The 21282-nt window shown below is 42.2% G+C and overlaps 1 protein-coding gene across 1 annotated transcript; it reads right to left on the bottom strand.

Annotated features, from left to right (window-relative positions):
* Positions 1 to 1656: 1656 nt before the first annotated feature.
* Positions 1657 to 19791, bottom strand: LOC121556309 (growth arrest-specific protein 2). Its single transcript, XM_041870226.2, is given in 10 exon segments — positions 1657 to 2071; positions 6507 to 6614; positions 6878 to 6989; positions 7370 to 7423; positions 7940 to 8003; positions 12385 to 12526; positions 13432 to 13541; positions 14514 to 14582; positions 14585 to 14732; positions 19715 to 19791. Coding segments are annotated over 9 exon segments (1011 nt in total). The 5' UTR covers positions 14724 to 14732; positions 19715 to 19791; the 3' UTR covers positions 1657 to 1858.
* Positions 19792 to 21282: the final 1491 nt, after the last annotated feature.

The raw sequence follows: 21282 nt of genomic DNA, 5'->3' as shown, positions 1-21282 counted from the left end.
AGATAACTTTATCCAAACTAATCTTAAAAATAACACCATACCAGGTATTTTGTTGAATTCCTTTAGATGATAAAATATACCTTTCTACATACAGTGGGGAAAAAAGTATTTAGTCAGCCACCAATTGTGCAAGTTCTCCCACTTAAAAAGATGAGAGAAGCCTGTAATTTTCATCATAGGTACACGTCAACTATGACAGACAAATTGAGGAAAAAATTTCCAGAAAATCACATTGTAGGATTTTTAATGAATTTATTTGCTAATTATGGTGGAAAATAAGTATTTGGTCACCTACAAACAAGCAAGATTTCTGGCTCTCACAGACCTGTAACAACTTCTTTAAGAGGCTCCTCTGTCCTCCACTCGTTACCTGTATTAATGGCACCTGTTTGAACTTGTTATCAGTATAAAAGACACCTGTCCACAACCTCAAACAGTCACACTCCAAACTCCACTATGGCCAAGACCAAAGAGCTGTCAAAGGACACCAGAAACAAAATTGTAGACCTGCACCAGGCTGGGAAGACTGAATCTGCAATAGGTAAGCAGCTTGGTTTGAAGAAGTCAACTGTGGGAGCAATTATTAAGAAATGGAAGACATACAAGACCACTGATAATCTCCCTCGATCTGGGTCTCCACGCAAGATCTCACCCCGTGGGCTCAAAATGATCACAAGAACGGTGAGCAAAAATCCCAGAACCACACAGGGGGACCTAGTGAATGACCTGCAGAGAGCTGGGACCAAAGTAACAAAAGCCTACCATCAGTAACACACTCGCCGCCAGGGACTCAAATCCTGCAGTGCCAGACGTGTCCCCCTGCTTAAGCCAGTACATGTCCAGGCCCGTCTGAAGTTTGCTAGAGTGCATTTGGATGATCCAGAAGAGGATTGGGAGAATGTCATATGGTCAGCTGAAACCAAATATAACTTTTGGTAAAAACTCAACTCGTCGTGTTTGGAGGACAAAGAATGCTGAGTTGCATTCAAAGAACACCATACCTACTGTGAAGCATGGGGGTGGAAACATCATGCTTTGGGGCTGTTTTTATTCAAAGGGACCAGGACGACTGATCCGTGTAAAGGAAAGAATGAATGGGGCCATGTATCGTGAGATTTTGAGTGAAAACCTCCTTCCATCAGCAAGAGCATTGAAGATGAAACGTTCAGCATGACAATGATCCCAAACACACCGCCCGGGCAACGAAGGAGTGGCTTTGTAAGAAGCATTTCAAGGTCCTGGAGTGGCCTAGCCAGTCTCCAGATCTCAACCCCATAGAAAATCTTTGGAGGGAGTTGAAAGTCTGTGTTCGCCGCGACAGCCCCAAAACATCACTGCTCTAGAGGAGATCTGCATGGAGGAATGGGCCAAAATACCAGCAACAGTGTGTGAAAACCTTGTGAAGACTTACAGAAAACGTTTGACCTGTGTCATTGCCAACAAAGGGTATATAACAAAGTATTGAGAAACTTTTGTTATTGACCAAATACTTATTTTCCACCATAATTTGCAAATAAATTCATTAAAAATCCTACAATGTGATTTTCTGGATTTTTTGTTCTCATTTTGTCTGTCATAGTTGACGTGTACCTATGATGAAAATTACAGGCCTCTCTCATCTTTTTAAGTGGGAGAACTTGCACAATTGGTGGCTGACTAAATACTTTTTTTCCCCACTGTACATGTGAGCCACTAAACCCAATTTACCAGAGATATACCTTTAGTCACTAGGCAATAGCTTTCATTCAAATACATCTCCAGAAAAAAACATTGATATGCTCAGCATAACCAGGAAGCTTCATTGCTAGGTTGTGGTGTCAGTTATCTGTTATGGTACATCGTTGAACAGATTCATGTTTTATTTCTTGGCACGGTAGTGTGCACCCACCACCATGTAGCTGTCTGATGACAGTGGTGAGAGGTCCTTCATGTTGGGGGACTTGCCTTTGGCCCGACAGGTCCTGACCGGGGTCACCGGTGGACTCCGGCAGGGGTCATGCTTCAGCAGGTAACATCCCAAGGTCTCCCAGCCGCCCCCGATGCGCACCATCACATGACGCTCATTCAGCATCTGCAGGAAGAACAAGATTGAGGGGATAGTCAGAGACAGAGACATTTGAGCAACTTAACCAATTCAACCATATCACAACAAAAATACTTGTTTGTTGCTCAGTACATAGCTTGGTTTTGAATCCCCCTTCACCTGTGTCTGATTTCAAGTAGGCCAAGGCATAGTAACCTTGGAAAATGTTATGATCCCCTCCCCAGACTGAAACTGCTCTTTGAGCCAAGAGAAGATACCTTTCTAATCAAATATTTACCAGTTCCTTCTGCCTGTGTAACAGCCCTCATGAAAGTCAAATGATCTCTGAGCCATAGAAAGAGACAGCTTTGTCAAAATCTCATTAAGCCAAATGAAACACTGCCTCATGACGCCAGCTGAGCACATGCAGTGGACTAATCCACAGACACATGCACGCACGGGTACGCAGGCACGCAGACACTCACTCAGAGGACACAGCATTTGTAAATGGTACGTTGGTGTGAAGTCACCATGTACAGTGTTCCACTTAGAATACCCGTGATAGCAGGCAAACACTCTGAGAGATCAGCACTCTTTAAAACCAAGCCCTCTGACAACTACTGCATAGACACCTTCCTCTACACATCACCCGCTGGTCTGGTGCAAACCTGACGCTGCCATGGCAACAGCTCTCAAATAATACAGTCGGATTGTAAGAAAATGAAAGCAGCAAAATAGAGCCTGCTGTCTCTGTACAAAGCTGTAGCTCCACACAGACATCTAGAATCCCAAGAGGCCTTGCCTGGCCATCCGTCCTTCTGTCAACACCGGCCCACCCCCTCCTTCCTTATCGCCCATAACCCCTTCATTATGGAGCCATTAAGAATGTGATAATACAAGCAGATTTACACTCCTGCTATACGCCTCCTGTCCTCCACTATGCATACTAATGGTGAGATGGATGGTGGATGGGGTGTAAGTGAATACACACACACACAAGCACACACGTGCACACAGACAATGCCTGGTAATCCCATTTACCAACCTAAGGAGCCCCTGAGACGTGATCTGCCTCAGCTGTCCACCGGCAGATTAAAATGTTATCGCTGACAGCGGGGTCAAGTTTGACATAACACACAAACACAAGGGTAAGAGAGAGGGAGTGGGAGGGGGAGCAGTGGAGGGAAACACCTATTTAGGTTTTTTCCCATTCATCAACCTTAGGTTAGAGCTGTCCATACAAATGTGGGATAAAATACTGTAGGCTATAAGGATTTGTCTTTTCAATAGTCTCTCGAAAGCACCACATTTCAAGAGCTTTATGAGGAAAATATATTATCTGGTTTACTGTATTTATTTAATTGCAGATGTAACAGAACACTAGTCAACTCAGAACACTAGTCAAAATACATTATGACCGCTATAACTCTCAAAACTAAATATTCACATAGTAAAATTATGCAAGTAGACTTTCTCAGCAATTCTGCACACAACCCCCTGCGGCAGACATTTTCTTCTCTCTATATATAATCACATTCATTCTAACAGCCACTGCCCCCCACACATGTGCCTTGACTACAGCCCATAAGCTGACTGCTGGATTCCCCTGTGTCCTCCTTCCCTGGCAGCTCTATTGATTCTCTTTCCTCTCGTTTATTGTTGAAAGATTCATGAGAATGCTAATGGAGGAAGAGGCCTTCACCCATCATCCACTAGGGGCCAGGCTTTAGCCATTCCCTTCTGAGGAAATACTATTGTGATTGCATTGGTCATTACATGAGAGATGGAGTAATTGTATTGTATCATCTTATTTCGTGGGTATCATGACTTGGATAATGTATTCTACAAAAATAGAAAATTCACACGTATCTCACTCTATGGGAGGATCTTGTCACATGCAAAAAGGGCAGGGACTTCAATATAACCTAACCACTGTCTCCTACCTATTCTTAAATGAAACAACTTTTTCCTTTTAGGTAATCCCATAGAACTTCAATGATTGCTTAATGGAGATATGTCTTCTTTTTATAGCTGTCAGACCACTGGTAAAATATAAAGCAAACCAAACAAAGCTCCTATGTGTTCTGATGGAAATAGGAAGTCATGGAAGTGAGATGATATTGCGAGAGGTTTTAATTTCTCCATTCTCTTCAGTGCCAGACAGACAGTTACCATCCCTGCTATAAAGCCTGGTGCTTAATTGGACTCGGAGAAGAAAAGCCTTCCTTTCTTCAACAGCTGAGAATTCTGCATGGAGCCCTGCAGGGCTAGCATGATTGAAACATCTCCAGTGGAGAGAGGGGGTGTCATACCAGGCCAGGCTTCAATGAGCTGTCTGATTAAATCACACCACTAATGACTTGGTCTTAGTAATCAATAGATTCTGCTCTTTAAAAAGCCAAGCAAACATCACAGGACTCATACAGCCAGACAGACAGACAGACAGACAGGGGTTATCAGTGCCTGGTTAATGGCCATTAATGGGCATCACTCCACACATACACACGGGTAACATCTTTACAGAGGAGTGGAATGGACTGTAGTGCTCTATTCATACAGAGAAGAGAAGCGTGTTTTTCAGTGATTGAGAGAAAGGACTGTGTACCCTGCAGGTAGTGCTGTACAGCAGCGGTCTTCAACCTTTTCTTGCCCAGGGATCCCCTCCTAGGCAACCAGCGACCCAGGGACCCCCATCATACGTTAGTTGACATTAGAAAGAAAATAAGATATCCTCTTTTCTGGTGTGGATGACAATAAAATGTATATATTTGTTCTTTTTTTCACAATGCATTTATTCTGTTGTTGCTAGCGATATTCGTAAAAACATTGAAATAATAAAATAAATGAATAATCACTTTTTTATTGTATTTATCTTTTTGCAGACCCCCTGCAGTACATGGGCCGTGGACCCCTGTTGAATACCTCTGCTGTACAGTAATAACAGTTAGAATGGAGATGTTGGGCACACAGACAATCTAAAGTGAAAAAGGTAACGTAGCCTGGAAAAAGGTAATGTAGTCCATGTTGCTGTAATTAATTACATCTGTAATTAGCAGTTATGCTCAGGAAACCCCAGAAGACTAAAATATGCCAAAGTGTGTTTAGGGGAGGGCATCCGGAATATCAGGAAAAATACAGAGCTTCAACAGACAAGCAGTTCACATGCAACCAAACCCCAGTCATATGACCTTGGTTGCCGAGAAACACTGAAGGATGAAAGAAAGGAAAACTACAATACCCTGACCATGAAACCTTCAGGGTACGCATATTTCTCCATTTTGTAAATGTTCATCCTAAACATACAGCCTCACTGAACTTGGCCATAAACCAACAACCTCCCTTGGCTATCCATTTTTATGACCTCCATTTTCTTTGATGTGGTGTAAGAGCATGTTTTCCCATGTTAGACATTTGACTATACTGAGAAACAGGTGTTCAGTGAGTCTAAGGCAGCCATTATATCTAAATGGGCAGTAAAAATAACGTGTCTGTTGCTCAGGGAAGAAAAATAGGAATGCAGTTGTAACTCAGCGTGTCAGCTTATTGACAAAGACAGCTAAATCACATACTGTTAGTGAGTAACATATTCTAAGCCAATGGATTTCAATAAGATTAACTGAGCATTAAAACGGTCTGCTGTTGGTGACCAATTGTCCCCAAAAGATGAGAAACAACATACGGTTTGTTCTGTCTGCTCAGTGTGGACAGAAGGCAGACGATGCTACACTGTCAGTCAAGGCCATATAGGGAAAGCTTCCACTGAGGAAGCAATTGATACATTTCTGGTTCATTAAGCCCATAGAGTGCGACCCCATCCAATTGTTAGTAAATTTTCTGTGGAATTGAATAGTCCATTTCAGAATATATTAGACATGGAGCAACTAAAGGCAAAATACACATTTCACTCAATCAAGTATACATTTTAATTTGACATTATAGCTAAGGTTTCACTTTTTGTTTAACAAAATAATATAGAATAACATATTTGTAAGACACATTCAATACATATTATGACATATCAGGTAATACAAACCTGGGCATGTTTTAATAAGACTTTTTTCCCATTAGAAGGTGTGAACTCAGTCTACCGTTGCCAAGCAACCCTGTATCCCATGCGACTTTGCCTGGAACAAGTCTTCTCTACAGAACCCCACTTATTGCAGCTTAGTGCAGCAAACATGCCCTCATTGCTCAATATTCTGAATATATGTCAATCAACATTCTTAAATATCACTTGATTAAAAAACAACCACATAAGGAAATGTAAAGAATGTAATATGTTGGTAGTAAGTCAATACCAACTAATTAAATTCCTTACATTTCCTTATGTGGTTGTTGGTTTAAATTAATGTTTTATGTCCGTACAGTATGTGTCCTATACATTATGTTGTCACTCACTGCTGTATAGCAAAATATAAATATAATCTACTTCCATGGTTTATTAACCCCGACAATTAGGGTGAAGGAAGGGGTGTAGACATACCCGTATGTAGAGGACCTTCTCCCCGACACGGTAGCGGCCTTTAGGATGCTTCTCCACAGGGAACTTGGTGGGGCAGCTGCATGGCAGGTCTTCGATGATGTTCCTCACCTGGAACACAAAACATCTCTCAGATAAAGCAAGCAAAGACAGAACCTCCTCCTACCCGTAGGCTTTACCTACCAGCATTATCAACGCTAAGAATGTTTGATAAACACTTGGGGAGGAAGTCTGGTGTGCTAGACTAGGTCAATACTTAAGATCTTTCCTACGATACAGTCAGTGGGGCAAGATGACACTGATTACCTACTGCATTTCTCATTACATTGAAGGGTAATTCATGGTTATTTTAGGCCTATTTGAGAGGTACTTACAATGTCATCCAACAAGTTGCATGTGCTTGGCATCTTCTTAGCAGATGATTTGCTTGGATGACGCGCCATGGGCTTAGGTGAGGGAGAGGGTGAGGGTTGGGATGGAGATGACGGCAGTGATGGAGGATGTGAAGGAGGTGGTGGAGAGGGGGAGACAGGGGTTTCTGTAAGGCTCAGGGCTGAGATAGGATATGTGGTTGGTGTTGTGGGAGGGGTCTGAGTGGAGGTTGTGACAGTGGTAACAGATGAGGTTTGAGTGGAAGACGTGATTGTGGTGGTTGATGAGGATGAGATGGAAGTTGGAGGAGTAGGGTCTATTGGGCTTGGACTGGGTGGTGGGGTTACAGAAGCAGGGGGTGCAGGGGTGCAGGGGGTGCAGGGGGGGTAGGAGCACGGAGCAGCGGTAAGATTAAGGGAAGACTTGTGGGTGAGGGGAAGGGGAAGGCCAGAGGTGATGATTGGGATAGAGACCCTGCCTCCTCCCTCTCTATCTCCCTCTCTATCTCCCTCTCCAGCTTCACCAACCCTGGGGGCTCCACACCATACCTGAGAGCGAGAGCGAGTCAGTGTGACACCACGACTGTTAGACAGTTGGTAAAGAAAGATTCCATGAACTGGGGAAAGTACAGTTGTGTCATATTAATGTATTATCTTTATGTAGAAAGCCTGAGGACATGAACGAAGGGCTGGGGAAAATACACAGACACAATAACCAAGTCAGTGTCAATACTCCAATTCAGCTCAATACACTGAACAGTCTCAATTCGTCAGGGCATGGACTCTACAAGGTGTCGAAATCGTTCCACAGAGATGCTGGCCCATGTTGACTGTAATGCTTCCCACAGTTGTGTCAAGTTGGCTGGATGTCCTTTGGATTGTGGACCATTCTTGATACACACGGGAAACTGTTGGGCATGAAAAACCCAGCGGCGTTGCAGTTCTTGACACAAACCAGTGCACCTGGCACCTACTACCATACCCCGTTCAAAGGCACTTACATTTTTTGTTGTGCAAGTCTAATATTTGTGAGTGAATGATGTACACAGGGTCATGACAACTCACCTGGCTACAATCCTTCCCAGCTCCATAAGACAGAGACACACCTCCCGAGGCTGTTTGTGGAGCACTGCCCATAAAGCACACACACAGAACATATGTAATGGCTGAACAAATACTGTCATATTAATGTATAAAGCCTGATGACATGAACAGCAGTTAAATGTGTGTTTATATGAACGCCCTTAACAAACCATAAAGACTGTCAGGATGTCAGGACACACAAAAACAACCTTCATCCTGCACCAAGCTATTTGAATATGAGGAAGCACACAGACAAAATTGAATAAAGATTAAACCAATGTGTTCACATTTCAAGATCCACAAACACCACACACATGCTACCCATTAACAATGAGTGTCATTCAGCTGCCAAAAGAGATGCATGCAAAGATAAAACAGGACATTATCTTTGTGGAAAATGGAAACAAGAGCAGAATTCTGAATATGTGTGAATGTCAGTCAGGACTCAGGAGGGGTTATGCCTTTCTCCAGCGCCCAGCTATCTTTGAAGCTGAACTCAAATCCCTGCAGCCGCCAGACACGTGTGTAAAGAAAACGTGGGCATGCAGGCTGAACACAGCACGCTCAATGCCTGTAATCATCAGTAGTCTTCAAAGTTAGGATCTCGAAAGTGATTAAAAGACTTATCAAAACAAAATCATATCTTGTTCTTAACATGGCATTTCAATTCACAGGGACAGAAGATGTGGTTTAGCTTTGGAGGGAAAGGAATCATAGATATACCATGTAGTGAAATTAACTTCTCTCAGTAGCTTAACATGAAAAGGAAGCACCACAAAAACACAAAAAAACGGGGAAAGGTTATGGTATTATGGTACAAATGTGTCCATAGGTACCCTTTGATCTTTGAAATTGTCAATGAATTTCCTTGTCATTCCTCTGTTCTGTAAATCCATCAGGGAAAAGGGAGGAGAGAAAGCAGGAATAGAGTAGAGTAGACATAATGCCATAAATACACAGTATACACTTACTTACATGTAGTTGTACATTGAAGTACAAAAATATAAGCAATTATGTACGTATGAAAATATACAGTATGAATGACTTTAAAATTCCTGTGTCAAACATGTTTTTCATCGGCAGGGACTGGGAAACTGGTCAGAATTGAAGGAATGATGGATGGCGCTAAATACAGGGAAAGTATTGAGGGAAACCTGTTTCAGTCTTCCAGAGATTTGAGACTGGGACGGAGGTTCACCTTCCAGCAGGACAATGACCCTAAGCATACTGCTAAAGCAACACTTGAGTGGTTTAAGGGGAAGGAGCTGGAGCAGTTTTGCCTTGAAGAATGGGAAAAAAATCCCAGTGGCTAGATGGGTCAAGCTTATAGAGACTTACCCCAAGAGACTTGCAGCTGTAATTGCTGCAAAAGGTGGCTCTACAAAGTATTGACTTTGGGGGGGGGGTGAATAGTTATGTACGCTCAAGTTTTCAGTTTTTTTGTCTTATTTGTTGTTTGTTTCACAATAAAAATGATTTTGCATCTTCAAAGTGGTAGGCATGTTGTGTAAATCAAATTATACAAACCCCCAAAGAATCCATTTTAATTCCAGGTTGTAAGGCAACAAAATAGGAAAGATGCCAAGGGGGGTGAATACTTTCGCAAGACACTGTAACTGCAAGGTCTCCCATGTTCCTCAGGTACTGAAGACATCGAACAGAAACAGAGGTGAATGAGGGAAACATTATCCAAAGACAAGAGGAATCCAAGTCACATAAGAAGATATATCAAATAAAATCCAATTTATTTGTCAGATGCGCCGAATACAACAGGTGTAGACCTTACAGTGAAATGCTTACTTACAAGCCCTTAACCAACAATGCAGTTAAGAAAAAATGTGTTAAGAAAGTATTTACTAAATAAACTAAAGTAAACAATAAATAAATACAAATAATAATGAAAAAAATAACAAATTAGAAAAATAGCAAATACTTAAAGAGCAACAATAAAATAACAGTAACGAGGCTATATACAGTGGGGAAAAAAAGTATTTAGTCAGCCACCAATTGTGCAAGTTCTCCCACTTAAAAAGATGAGAGAGGCCTGTACTTTTCATCATAGGTACACGTCAACTATGACAGACAAAATGAGAAGAAAAAAATCCAGAAAATCACATTGTAGGATTTTTAATGAATTTATTTGCAAATTATGGTGGAAAATAAGTATTTGGTCAATAACAAAAGTTTCTCAATACTTTGTTATATACCCTTTGTTGGCAATGACACAGGTCAAACGTTTTCTGTAAGTCTTCACAAGGTTTTCACACACTGTTGCTGGTATTTTGGCCCATTCCTCCATGCAGATCTCCTCTAGAGCAGTGATGTTTTGGGGCTGTCGCTGGGCAACATGGACTTTCAACTCCCTCCAAAGATTTTCTATGGGGTTGAGATCTGGAGACTGGCTAGGCCACTCCAGGACCTTGAAATGCTTCTTACGAAGCCACTCCTTCGTTGACCGGGGGGTGTGTTTGGGATCATTGTCATGCTGAAAGGTCCCAGCCACGTTTCATCTTCAATCCCCTTGCTGATGGAAGGAGGTTTTCACTCAAAATCTCACGATACATGGCCCCATTCATTCTTTCCTTTACACGGATCAGTCGTCCTGGTCCCTTTGCAGAAAAACAGCCCCAAAGCATGTTGTTTCCACCCCCATGCTTCACAGTAGGTATGGTGTTCTTTGGATGCAACTCAGCATTCTTTGTCCTCCAAACACGACGAGTTGAGTTTTTACCAAAAAGTTATATTTTGGTTTCATCTGACCATATGACATTCTCCCAATCCTCTTCTGGATCATCCAAATGCACTCTAGCAAACTTCAGACGGGCCTGGACATGTACTGGCTTAAGCAGGGGGGACACGTCTGGCACTGCAGGATTTGAGTCCCTGGCGGCGTAGTGTGTTACTGATGGTAGGCTTTGTTACTTTGGTCCCAGCTCTCTGCAGGTCATTCACTAGGTCCCCCTGTGTGGTTCTGGGATTTTTGCTCACCGTTCTTGTGATCATTTTGACCCCACGGGGTGAGATCTTGCGTGGAGCCCCAGATCGAGGGAGATTATCAGTGGTCTTGTATGTCTTCCATTTCCTAATAATTGCTCCCACAGTTGATTTCTTCAAACCAAGCTGCTTACCTATTGCAGATTCAGTCTTCCCAGCCTGGTGCAGGTCTACAATTTTGTTTCTGGTGTCCTTTGACAGCTCTTTGGTCTTGGCCATAGTGGAGTTTGGAGTGTGACTGTTTGAGGTTGTGGACAGGTGTCTTTTATACTGATAACAAGTTCAAACAGGTGCCATTAATACAGGTAACGAGTGGAGGACAGAGGAGCCTCTTAAAGAAGAAGTTACAGGTCTGTGAGAGCCAGAAATCTTGCTTGTTTGTAGGTGACCAAATACTTATTTTCCACCATAATTTGCAAATAAATTCATTAAAAATCCTACAATGTGATTTTCTGGAATTTTTCTCCTCAATTTGTCTGTCATAGTTGACGTGTACCTATGATGAAAATTACAGGCCTCTCTCATCTTTTTAAGTGGGAGAACTTGCACAATTGGTGGCTGACTAAATACTTTTTTTCCCCACTGTACAGGGGCTACCGGTACAGAGTCAATGTGCGGGGGCACAGGTTAGTCGAGGTAATTGAGGTAATATGTACATGTAGGTCGAGGTAAAGTGACTATGCATAGATAATTAACAGAGAGTAGCAGCAGCGTATCATCCCTCTATTCAAGGTACAGAGTCAGCTAGCACTTTGAGCTGACCTGCTTTCCATCTCCACTGATCCACTTGAACATCTATGTCTCTTTCATTCCCTTTAAACCATCTCACCCACTCGCTAAATCCTCTACAGCTAGTGAGGAAGCATGACTGGCGTTCTCATAGTGACAGTCACAGATCAAAGCCAGGGAGTCAGTGGACAAAGACAGGTGACACTGGAGTGTTTTCCCAGTGGGGCCATGCTTCTAGAGGACAGAGAAGAGGACCGAATGGGCAACAACACAGTCTTTCTACAGGGCACAGGCTACTAATCCAGAACAGGCACAATAAATAAACTATTCCAGAGACTACTGCCAGAGGCCTCCCATGGTCTCATGAGAGGGTATGATAGAGTAGGTATGGATGAGAGTAGAGATGGGAAAGTTTTAAAAGCAGACATCTCTGGTAAGTCTCTGGACGTCGCACACCCAGAGCACAAATTTATAACAGATTAGAATTGGCAGAATTGTGTTAATGAACTAACTGTAGGGTCTGTTGCCAATTAGCCACACCATTTCAGTGTTCATGAGTTCCTCTCGTTGACTCAGAGATTTACAGATCAACAATTGGACAGATTCTCTCTCAAACAGACAGACAACTTGATGGACATTGGTTGTTTAAGGACAGATTTGTGTCCTGTCAGTGACAGACGGAGGACAAACAAGTAGGCACTCACCCAAACCTTCAGACTCAAACAGGTAGGTCTCATCCACACCAATCTTCCGACACCAGTAGAGGAAGTTGGCAGTGTTGTCCCGGGCAAAGAAAGAGCCAGAAGTAGCATCAGCTCGCCAATGAATCACCCTGCGGATGAAGGGCTGGGGAAAATATCAATATCAATTCATTTCTGGGTAACAATTAAGTACCTTACTGTAATAGTTTTCCATTAAAAAAAATCCAAAAGAAACATAAATTGCTTTTAGCAAAAAAACGATTTCTCAAGCAAGAATTTTGCTAGGACTGTCTGGGGGTGGTTTGAATGGGGAGGGGAAAACTGAAAACTAGCTGTTATTGCCAGAGAGGTTTGGAACTCTCTTTGATATTGCTCTATTAACTAATGTAACGCCTGGTGATGATACCAGGCAGGCCAAAACTCGATCGCACCAAAACAGGCTGTAATTTCAGGCGGTCTTTTCAAACAGCTCTTACACTAAAAGGGCATTATCATCATTTTCATAATTTCACAGTATTATTCCAACCTCATAGTGTGGAAATATATATAAAACACAAGAAAATCACATTTTTGACTGCACTGGGCCTTTAACTAATTAACTGCCTGGTGATGTCACCAGGCAAGCCAAAACTCCACCCATGCAAAACCTGCTGGTTGGAAGGTCCTGTGTAGATTGTATTTTCAACCAGCAACTATCAGGAAATAACACTGATCACATGTTTTTACTTGTTTACAGTGTTAGTTTCATCAGCTGTTGAACAATATGATAATTTTACGTATGGGTTGTCCCAGTCAGTATCAGCAGCACTCTGAGAAGGGGTGAGGAGAACCATAGATGGTGACTTCAAAACCAGAGACTCAGTGAAAAATGGTCTACTTTCAAGTGATGGTTAGGTTTCAACATTATTTAAAAATTGCAGATCGTATCTTTAGACTGAGCCACTGAAATACAGCCATTTGTGTGCCGTAAGTAAGTTAATGAAAGACAGATATTCTTAATTGTGATCATGTAATGTATGGTGTCTATGGTCATGTATGTTTGTATGCTACCTTGCCATTGCTGGCTTGGATCATCCTCTCCTGTAGCTCCTGGGCCAGCTGGCACAGCAGAACTCCATTATCCAGCCTGTCCATCAGGCTGTCAGCCGTGACCCCAGAGTCTGTGGTGAGAAATGTCAGTCACCAACACCATGCTAAGCAGGCCACAGAAAGGAGAGCCCATATGACATCAAATAGTGGTACTGTATCATGGTGTGCTTTACATCTAATAATGTTTTATTTACTTATACCCTATTACTAAAAAAATCTGCTGTACATGATAAGTGACTATATAGTAGCTAACATTCTTATCATGTAGGGCGTTATATATGTCATTACACAGGTGTTCTTGTCCTGAGGTTACTACTCACTGCAATGACACAGATGTACTATATTGTTCTGGCATTATTCATGACTAATGATGAGGGTGTTGCTCGGGAGTAATGGGATTTGCATTTTTATTATGCCATTTTAAACTGAAGCATTTTGCCTTGTTAATTGGATCTTATTATTAACGACATCGTTCTCATGCAAACTTCCTGGTTGTAGACCTAGAAAATACTTATGTGTGGCTTGCATTGTTGCAAATTGAGCCCTATGTGTGAGTGACGGATATTGTCTAGTCATCTCCCCGATCCAGACACACACAGGCTGTGACATGTTCAGGCCCTCCCTGACTTCCTTCCAACAATATTGTTCCCCTGGAATCTTAACAGGGTTCCTTTCAGTGACCAGACATGCAGGGGTATTTCAAGGATTTAAGTTAATGTGTGCCTTTCCAGTTCAGAACACCAACCAATAGCTAGGTCCCCATTATCCAATATAAAAAGTATGATCCAATTTAATGTCATCGCATAACCAGTATGTCCTTCGGTGACATTTGAAAAATGACACCTTTTATTGATGTTCAGAAACTGCAAAAATAGGCCTGTTACACAAGAATCTAGCTAAACCCCAATGTATCAGATTGTCTTAGTCATAGTCTAGACACCTTCCTTGTTAAAAGTGTTTTAAAAGCCCCAAACCCCAAGATGGTTACAAGTTAGTTGCAGGTGTTTTGTTACAACATAATAACCATGTGAAGGTCACCCTACCCAGAAACGTGTTGAGCCAGAGAGCCAGGTCCTCTCTCATGGGCAGCAGGCTGGCCTCGTGGCGGCTGGGAGCCATTTGGTGTACTGCTGTGGGCTCTCCAGGCCAGGCCCATCGTGGCGGTGTTTGGGACTGAGGAGGCAACTTATTCCGAGCCCAGTGAGGTGTATTGGACTGTATTGGTTGTCCTCTCTTTCCACCAGACTGTTCATGGTTCCCTCCTATTTTGCCAGCAGGACAGGAGGAAAAGAAGCTGTTAATGTTGTAGTTCATTCATATTTTTTAACATTTTGTATAAACACTTTTCTAGATTTGAAACATTTGAATATGTCATATTAATGGAGGGAGTTGGAGCGCTTATTTGGGGTGAGGCATTTCTATCTGTAAATCAGTTCTTTGTCAGAGTGGCGTCTACCTGTCTGTCACCCTCTGGTACAGTAGGTTTTCCTGGGGTTTCAATATTTTCTGTACATTTCTAGTTGTATACGTCAGGACAGCCATTCTGTTTAAAGTTTTAATAGCCTACTACAGCAAGAGTTCAACGCAACTCAATCAAGCTCTGGCCTCTAGTTCAGTTGACAGTAAATCTAATGGTGTGGAACTCCCTCATTGACACTAACCAGGCCTAGGAGCACTCCACACCTTCCTCCCAGAGCAGGGGCCAGGACAGGGGCATACAGCTGAGACAGGTGCCAAGAGTGGGCCAGGACGGGGGGGCCTATGAGAGTCATCAACAGAGCACAGTAGGAGGACTGTCCACCAGACTCCCACATGAGCGGAAAGGTTTGGAGTTGGTGGAGGACCGGTCAGGAGAAGGTTTTGGCACAGGTAAAACTCGTAATGGTCTTCAGTGTGGAAGCCAAAAGCATGGATGTTCCACATACAGACGACCTACTAACCCACATAAACACTATGGACCATGTATTCACAAACATACAAAATACATGTACTGACACAAGAGATCACACAGAGAGCCAACATACACACAAATCTTCTCACAAACATGAACACACATGCACCAACCTTAAAACATCCAACACACAAACATTTGTCATAACTGTTAGTGCAACTGATGCCAGGAAAATATTTAATAGACCAACATCTAAAGCCAAGAGCGAATCCCCTGGCACTATTCTATGCCTAATTTCTCCTCTTTCCAGACAAGTGTTCATCATAAAGGCCAACTCCATGCAGAGACATGCTTCAGCTTCCCGTAATCCCCACAGTTAATCTGCAGGGGTAAGAAAACAACACGCACTGGGGTTGCAGGGAAGGATCGAAGAAAATATACTGGTCAACTTCAACAAACGCTAGAGTGGAGTATTACCATAAGATGACTGGCTTCTATGGCATGTACCTTTTAACGTCAGATGTGCCGTTCATTTCAATTGCCAAGAAAATGTGAGTTCTGTTTAAAGTCACAGACTATTGGAAGGTAAAACAAACTGACTGCTGACAGGGACGTAACCCCCACAGACCCCATCACTCTAATTGTACTGAAAATAGCCTTTGTTGATTAGATGCACATGTTCACACAGTATAATTTCAAGGTAATGTCCTATTGTCTTCAAATATTGACCAAGGAGCTGTCATGCTGTCACATAGGCACCCACATGAAGAAATACTACAGTACTTACTATAGAATTCTACAGTAAACTGAAGTATACTGTATACTATACTACACACTGTAGTATCCCTCGATCGATCATGTGTAGTACTTACTATAGAATGTTGTAGTATACTATAGAATACTATAGTAAATACTACGGTATTTTCCGCAATAAAACACTGTAGTAAATACTACAGTAATGTCTGCAAAAACACTACAGTCCGCAAAACACTACACTTTTTAAACTATAGTAAATACTACAGTATTTAATTTGCATATACCATGCCCATTCCCTTCCCCATATCACAATGTGTGCCATCCATAAGTGAGAAACCTACATGACAAGTATAGACCATATACTGTAAGTTATAGAAAAGAGCAGAAGCGCTGAACTATTCAAGCTTGTAGCGTCATACCCAATAAGACTCAAGGCTGTAATCGCTGCCAAAGGTGCTTCAACAAAGTACTGAGTAAAGGGTCTGAATACTTATGTAAATGTGATATTTCGTTTTTTTTATTTTTTATAAATTTGCTAACATTTCTAAAAACCTGTTTTCACTTTGTCATTTTGGGGTATTGTGTGTAGATTGATGAGGGAAAAAAACAATTTAATCAATTTTAGAATAAAGCTGTACGTGTCTCCCGAGTGGCGCAGTGGTCTAAGGCACTGCATCGCAGTGCTAGCTGTGCCACTAGAGATCCTGGTTCAAATCCAGGCTCTGTCGTAGCCGGCCGCGACCGGGAGACCCATGGGGCGGCGCACAATTGGCCCAGCGTCGTCCAGGGTAGGGGAGGGAATGGCCGGCAGGGATGTAGCTCAGTTGGTTGAGCATGGTGTTTGCAATGCCAGGGTTGTGGGTTTGATTCCCAAGGGGGGCCAGTATGTAAAAATAATGTATGCACTCACAAACTGTAAGTCGCTCTGGATAAGAGCGTCTGCTAAATTATGTAAATGTAATGTAACAAACTGTGGAAAAAGTCAAGGGGTCTGAATACTTTCCGAATGCACTATACTATAGTTAACTGTAAATACTACAGTATACTATAGTAAACACTACAGTGAATCATCTTTAAAGTTCGCAAAAACACTACAGTGAATACCATAGTATGCTATAGTATTTTTTCAAGTTGGCAGAAAGGCCTACATGGTTTACGCAACACAAGCCCCAGGTTAAGGGAGACACCTGGGAGATGTGTGGAATCCAGACAGGTAGGAAGGAGGAGGATAGCTGCTACTAGCTATGTAGTCCATTTGCTAGTGAAAGCAGGTAGATGGCGTAGCAAGCACACAACCTACAGCAACAGTAGTAGGTCAATGTACCAACAAAACCCTTAACCATGGACAGATCAGATTGATGATCTTGTAGACTCACGGTCCCTCTATGTTCGTCTTAGTGACCTTAGTAGGGTGGCTTTGTAAATGCACCATACAGGCGTAGGTGAGTAGGCGGAGGCCTGTCTGCCATGTATGTGGTTGTTTTTCAGGCTGACCGCCCCGGGCCTGGGAGCCTCACGCTCTAACAGAACATACAGGTGCCACATTCACACCTCTACTACAGGACAATCCAGGGCTGGGGAAAGAGGGCAAAGGTCGCTGGCCTACCTTTTAGACACAAGGGGTCTTTATACTCAAGTCCAAAAATACATGCACACATACTGTATGTACACCCACACACACATGCACACGTACACAGACACCCACACATGCAACCATACTGTACACAAGTATACACAGACACACACAAGCCCATACCTGCATTGATATTATGTAGGTCTCCACCACTTCATTTATCTAGCCCTACCTAAAATCTCTTTAGCTAGCACAAGATTTCCTTCATTTACATTTTGGAGCCTGTTACTGTTCTGCTTATTCATTGACTGTGTCTTACTGAGAGGGAACAACCTCACAGGGCAACAAAACTACCCATTAGGGGGAAAAAGTTTAGAATTCTACTGGTAATATCAAACTTAAGAATGTGTGTAGTACGTTCCTGTAATGCAAAAGCGGGCCATTCAAATATGTGAGCATTCATTGAAATTGCCAAGACTGATTGATGGTCTGCTTCCATTTGCCCTAGCTGGCCCTAACCTGGGCTCTCTCCTGGGGATGGGTCTGATGGCTCTGATGTCTCACATCTGGCACCGGTAAACAAGTGTCCTTTCAACAGGCTGAGAGAATGTTTTCATCTGGATATTATAGTACCTCCTTTCAAGCTTCAAGAGTTTGAGCAGAAAAGACCTCAAACTGACAACTGCTTGTCCTGACACAAAGTCAATTGCCAACGGCAGTGTGTGTCACTGTGTTGTGGTACGTACTTGAGAGGCCCCTTTTCTAAACAGCAATGACTGTCAAGTGGAACTAATTGACCACCAAACAGCCAGCAGGCTTTTTGTGGCAACTATGAACAAATATCTATAGATGCTTTCAGAGACTTCCCCCTGATCTAAATATCAGTTTTTCCAACCGATTCAGAGAAGAACAAGATGGGCAATCTCAAGTTGATGTCCAACAGCATTGCTGGAAGCTACACCATTCTAAAGCAGCATTTGAACAGAGATCTGGTGTCCCCAAGTATTGAGTCTCAGATCGAAACAGCTTAACTGGGGTAATACAACCCTACTGAACACTGATATTCAAAGGGTTGGTTGGAGGGTAGGTAGGCTACATCTTGCTGGGCTCCAGCCCCCGTGCATGGCTCTCCCTCAGCTGGTTCCAGACTAAATAAACCTCAGACCGGCAGATAGGATTGTAAGGTCAATTGCCCATCACTGTTTATGCACCTTGAACAATGGGGCTTTGCTCTAGAATTCCACTGGGAAAAAAAACAAGAAAAAAATAACTTGCCCACTAAAATCAAACAGAAAAAATATGCTTTTTTGCATGTATAACATAAACAGTGACCACGGCTCAAGCTGTTCATTGAGTGAATATTGGCCCAAACATTGCCCTCTGGTTACCAGATATACCTCAATATTTGTAAGTCGCTCTGGATAAGAGCGTCTGCTAAATGACGTAAATGTAAATGTAATATGACTATTTTCAGGGCCCCTGTTGGAAGTTGGTCGATGGTTGGCTAACAAAGTCTTTGAGGGGGATACCCTTATGTGATATGTGCGCTTAGATCAATTCTAGTAAATGTGAGACGTTTTTCTTCATGAAGTATAATTTTAAGCACATACATACTTATTTCGTTCAAAAGATGTACTATATTTTAAATTAATTTTAACGTTTAGCAAAGCAGCTGTCATTTAGCATCTATTACTTAGGATTTATCACATACAACGAATGCTACCGCTTGAAATAATAATTATTTCACTGATATTTCAATGATAAACGAATGCCTTTTGTAAAATACATTCATTTTATCTGTAGCTTCACTTTTCACATCACAAGTCACAAGTCAACAACTTGTTTTTCTAGTAGGCCTAGAATGACAATTAGTGGAGATAGTGGTCAAACTAAACAAAAAAACACAGCTATTCATTAACTGTACAGCCACCACCATCCTCATCAATGACCTTCATTATTAAATATTAATAATATCTTAATCAACTTTTTGCATAGAAATAAAACATTAGAAAGAAAATACTTACAGAGTCAATGAGTAAGTAAAACTGTTCAATAAGTTCCTCCAGTAATAATCAACAAAGAGACTGTGTGTGTCAGCGCACCAAACATCCCTTCCAGGTTATCCTCTCGGGTCTGCTATATGGAAAATGTACAATAAGAGTGTAAGGCTACCTCCACTACTCAATGAAACACCCCTGTGCGCCTTGTGAAAGCTGCTGGTGTCATCTTACAAGTTGTAGGTGTTCGAAATACCGCTGTCAACGACGTTGTGACAAGGATAAGAAGTTATTCATTTGTCGAGGTCCAATTTCAAAACTTTTCACGCCTGTTTTGTTTGATGACTCCACCTTATTGCTAGCCTACATGGAATGGATGTCGCGCCAAAAATCTAAAGACACGAGGTGACACGTCTGAATTTCAAGATACTGCCTGCACATAGTAGTCATAAAGACCACCCACACAAGTAACCCCTGCACGTTTTAATAGCAGATGGAGATTATTAAAGTCTCTGCGGGAAACTTGCTGGTGGAGGACTGATAAAACAGTGGTGCTGAGTACTCAAAGCAACAATGTTCACTACTCACCATGAGACAGGGAACATCAGCGATGACTAATGTAGGAGTTGTAAAGCATTTATAGTGGATTCCAGGTACAACATAATAGGAATTTGCGCTGTGACTAATTCAAGTCTGCCTTTTCTCTAAGGTCTATGTCAATATGGGTAGCAGCTCAGCTACCCAAGTGAAGAGGAAATTCAACAACTTTTGGACAGTGGAAATTGATTTAAAAATATATATATATTGTCAAAAATAAACCAATGTGTTTCGTCCCTTTCCAGTTTTACTATGGGTTTTACAGATTAATGGTGCCTTTTAAATATTAGTAAATGCCTTGTAGGATTCGGGCATACTGGTTGTAGGGTTGCTGAGGTGCTCAGCACCCTTGATAAATCACAATTTAAACACTCCTGTCAAAAAAAATGTCAACACCCTCACCCCCAAAAACATCTTTCCATGTTCATGTTCAGGACCAATCACAATAGGAATAAACAAATAAGTTTTTTTAAATATATATATCGTAACCTCAATCTGTAAAAACCCTGATGGCAAAAACTAGTTGGTTTTACTTAAAGAGAAAATAAAAAGCATTTTTGTCATCTTCCACTGTCCTCCAAGGGTTCTGAATTTCCTCTTCACTTCACTTTGCTTGGCTGGAGGCGCGAGGTGCGCAGTGGTAGAGCTTTTAAGTCGAAGCTTACATGGTGCAAATTCAAATACAAGAACCATTTGAACAGTTTACTATTACAGTGGATATGAGGCAGAAAGTGCGTGGAGATGTAGAAATGGACAGGGAAGAAGAAGGGAAGGAGCTGAGTGTAGAGGGGAGAGCTGAGTGTAGAGGAAGCTAGGTGTAGAGGGAAGCTGAGTGTAGAGGAAGCTAAGTGTAGAGGGGAAGCTAGTGTAGAGGAAGCTGAGTTAGAGGGAAGTTTAGGGGAAACTGAGTTAGAGGGAAGTAAGTGTAGAGGGAAGCTAGTGTAGAGGAAGCTGAGTGGCAGAGGGAAGCTGAGTGTAGAGGCAAGCTGAGTGTAGAG

Source organism: Coregonus clupeaformis, unplaced genomic scaffold (assembly GCF_020615455.1).
Source record: "Coregonus clupeaformis isolate EN_2021a unplaced genomic scaffold, ASM2061545v1 scaf1871, whole genome shotgun sequence".
Classification (NCBI taxonomy): Eukaryota; Metazoa; Chordata; class Actinopteri; order Salmoniformes; family Salmonidae; genus Coregonus; species Coregonus clupeaformis.
The sequence above is the reverse complement of the archived record's forward strand: the minus strand, read 5'-3'. Positions and strand labels throughout refer to the sequence as shown.